The sequence below is a fragment of the Monoraphidium neglectum genome (genome assembly GCF_000611645.1).
Source record: "Monoraphidium neglectum strain SAG 48.87 unplaced genomic scaffold scaffold04156, whole genome shotgun sequence".
Taxonomy (NCBI): domain Eukaryota; kingdom Viridiplantae; phylum Chlorophyta; class Chlorophyceae; order Sphaeropleales; family Selenastraceae; genus Monoraphidium; species Monoraphidium neglectum.
This window is the reverse complement of record NW_014009473.1, coordinates 1-3188: the sequence shown is the minus strand read 5'-3', so window position 1 is coordinate 3188 and position 3188 is coordinate 1. Positions and strand designations below refer to the sequence as shown.

At 69.2% G+C, this 3188-nt stretch overlaps 1 protein-coding gene across 1 annotated transcript; it reads left to right on the top strand.

The window, feature by feature from the left end:
• Positions 1–1064: 1064 nt before the first annotated feature.
• MNEG_13952 (hypothetical protein) lies at positions 1065–3008 on the top strand (the record flags this gene model as incomplete). Its single annotated transcript, XM_014037575.1, has 4 exons — positions 1065–2162; positions 2413–2475; positions 2763–2845; positions 2945–3008. The coding sequence occupies 4 exons, from the start codon at positions 1065–1067 to the stop codon at positions 3006–3008; spliced, it is 1308 nt and encodes a 435-aa protein (XP_013893029.1).
• Between the last annotated feature and the right edge of the window lie 180 nt (positions 3009–3188).

The following is a 3188-nucleotide window of genomic DNA, read 5'->3' as shown; positions in this document are numbered from 1 at the left end:
GCGCGGCCCCGCCGCGCGGGGGCCGCGCCCCGCTGCTGCAGGGATTGCTTGGTCGGACAGGCCCCGCCCTGGGCCCTGGGCGGCTGCAGCCTGCGCTGTGTCGCCCGCATTTGATGCTGCGGCCCTGAGATAAGGAACGGATGCCTGCCTTGCCTCAGGTCAGGAACGGACGCCTCACCGGTTCCCCCCAGGTGTCCTCCACCATCTCCCACCTCCTTGTGCCAAGGACACCCGGGAGGCTTTTTGGGCTGGGCCTGCGTTTCGAGCGCTCGGGGTCGGTCTTGAATCCTGGAAATGCATTTCATGAACGAAGCGATGGCTGCTGTGCACATATCAAATGCATGCCTTATTCCCTCCCTGACAGCGCACAGCACTGCTGTTGACCGACACAGATGCGCGTGTGTGCATGTGCACGCGCACACTTGTGAGGCGAGCTTGCACGCGCTGCAGGTGCGCCTGCAGCCGCTGAGCATGCAACAGGGGCGCGCCTGGCGGCCCCAGAGCGTCCCATGCAGCGGCTTTTCTGGCCTCGCCACCTGCCGACCACCTGACGAGCTACGAATTATGTTGCATTGCCCTCAAAGCGGCGGTTGAACCCAGCCAGCCCCAAAGCGCCGTGACGCCGTGTTGGTTCCCCTTGCGCGGTACCTGCACTGCATTGCGGCAGGCGCGGACGGCGTCACCAGCGGCGCGCCCGCCCGGGACGGCCTTCCTTTGCAGTCTTTGCGCGTGCCTGCGGGGTAAACTGTGATTTTTATGGCTCGCCACGCGTGGCAGCTGCTTGACATGCTGCGTGCACGCTGGGTCACCGGTGTGACGCCGAATGCGTAGCAGCGTCGAGCGCTTGCAGCCACAACAGCATGCAAGGTGGGGCCGTGACATGTAACCTTGTATTAAAATTTTGAACGCTAAAATCGCCATGTTATGACACACGAACCATATCGTCTGCACAGCCTGGCCGAGATTGAGTGCGCAACATCGCTTGGCACTTGGGCGCCTGTGGCGCGGGGGAGGCCGTCAATATGCCTCTCTCGCGCTCACGGCGCTCCTCTGGAAGCCTGACTATGCTGGCAGTGGGCGCTGGCGCAGCGGTGGCGGTGGGCGCCGCTGCTGCCGCTGCGTTGGTGTGGTACTGGGGCAGGCTAGAGGAGAAGCCTGCCGCGTTGGGTGGCTCGAGTCTGCTTGCAAGCTGGCTTGGCGTGGCTGCAGCAGATCCTCAGCCGCAGCAGGAGCCGATGGAGGCGATTGTCCAGCTGGGGCCGTTGAGCGATGACGCTGACGCCAGCTCGGCTGCAGACCCGGCTGCTCCTGCTGCTGCTCCTCTTCCTGCTGCTGCTGCTCCTCCTCCTGCTGCTACTGCTGCTGCTGTTGCCGTGCCACCGGCAGCGGCAGCACCAACAGCGCCGTTAGAAGCAGACCGCGGTGGTGGCGAGGAGGCCGGCCCGCACTCACCGGCTCCCCTTGCCAACGGTCCCCGGGCCCGCCCGCCTCTGTCCCTTCCGAGCACCCCGGCCGCAGCCGACGCGCCGGGCCTGCCCCAACCAGCGTCGCCGCCAAGCGCGCCCGGCAGCCCCGCGCTCTCGCACCCGACGTCCTCTCCCAGCGGCGCGAGCAGCAGCAGCAGCAGTGGTGGCGCCGCTGCCGCCGACCCCTCCGATGCGGGCGAAGGCGAGCAGCAGCAGCGGCGCCGCACGAAGCGCGGCCCGGCGGTCGCAGCGATTGTCGCAGCCGTCTCCGCCGCAGACGCGCAGGGCGGGTCCCCACCGCGGCCCCCCTGGCCTGCGGCTCATGCCATGTCCCCGACAAAGCCGCCGATGCCGCCCGCCGGGCATGGCGGGCAGCAGTCGCCCAGGCTCTTCCGCAGCTCTAGCGCCGGCGGCCTCTCGTCGGACGCGGCCGCCGCGGGCGCCAGCGGCGGCGGCGCCGCCGCCCCCACGGCCGGCGCCCGCGCGATCGCGCCGCGGCTGCGGCGCTCGTTCAACACGGCGCGGACGCCGCAGCCGCTGGACACCGCCTGCTCGGCCTCGCCCCTGACCAGCGCCCTGCAGGCGCAGTACTCATCCGGCTCTCTCTTGGACTCGCTGCCGCTTTCGCCGGACGAGGGCGGGCCGGGCGGAGAGCTGGACGGGCCAGGGGCGGCGGCCGCCGCGGTCGCAGCGCGGGTGAGGGCCGATGGGTTGGCGGACGCCGCCTTGGGCCGCGGGGTTGGGCGCCAGGGGTGCCGCGATGCGGGTCATCTCGTTTGCCACCGCAGTGGCTTGCGGCGCTATGCGGGCAGCTGGGTTAGGCGAGTGATATGGCGCGCAGGCTGCCGGCAGCCGTGCCCTGACGAGTGCTCCTTCTGAGGCTTCCCCTCGATGCTCCACCTGCCCCGACCCCTCCCCCCCCACCCCCCTGTCCTTGCACGGCCAGGCGCGACGGCCGCTGCACGAGCGCGTGGCGCTGCTCGCAGAGCGCTACTGCGAGAAGCTGCAGGTGCGGCTGCTTTGGGGAGGGGGCGGCGGAACCGGGGCGCCTTCGAGCGCCCCTGGGGGGTGCTGTTGGTGGGCTCGAGCCGGCCGGGGTGGAGCTTAGCCCTGGCGTCCAGGCCATAAAGCAGCAGCAGCACCGCCGCCTGCCGGCTGCCGCGGTGCCTCACGGCGTTGCTCTTCGCTTCAACATGCACTTGTTCTTCTCGCCACTGAAAGGGCACTGCTGTCTGCTACCCAAACCACACACCACCCCCCCCCAAACTGCCACCTGCCGCCGCTGCCGGCCCGCAGGACATCACGGGCGAATTCGGGGAGTCGACGGCTCTCGACATCGGCTGCATGACCGGTGCCCTCACATTCTGCATGGCGGCCAGGTGCGGCGGCCGGGGCCCCCGCGCCCACCCCGCCCGCGCGTCGCACGGTCGCGGGCGCGGACGCGCATGCGTGTGTGTGCACGCCATCACCGTTCCCAGCTGGCCTTCGTCCCAGCCGGTCTTGGTCCCTCCCTCCCTTCTCCTCCTCCTTGCGGGAGTCTGATGCACCGCCCCGGCTCCGCTGACTTCACGCACATGCACACACAGACACACATACACACACACACACGCATACGCGCGCTCGCGCTCGTATAATCACATACATGCACGTGCGTGCACACACGCACGCACACACACACACACACACACACACACACACACACACACACACACACACACACGC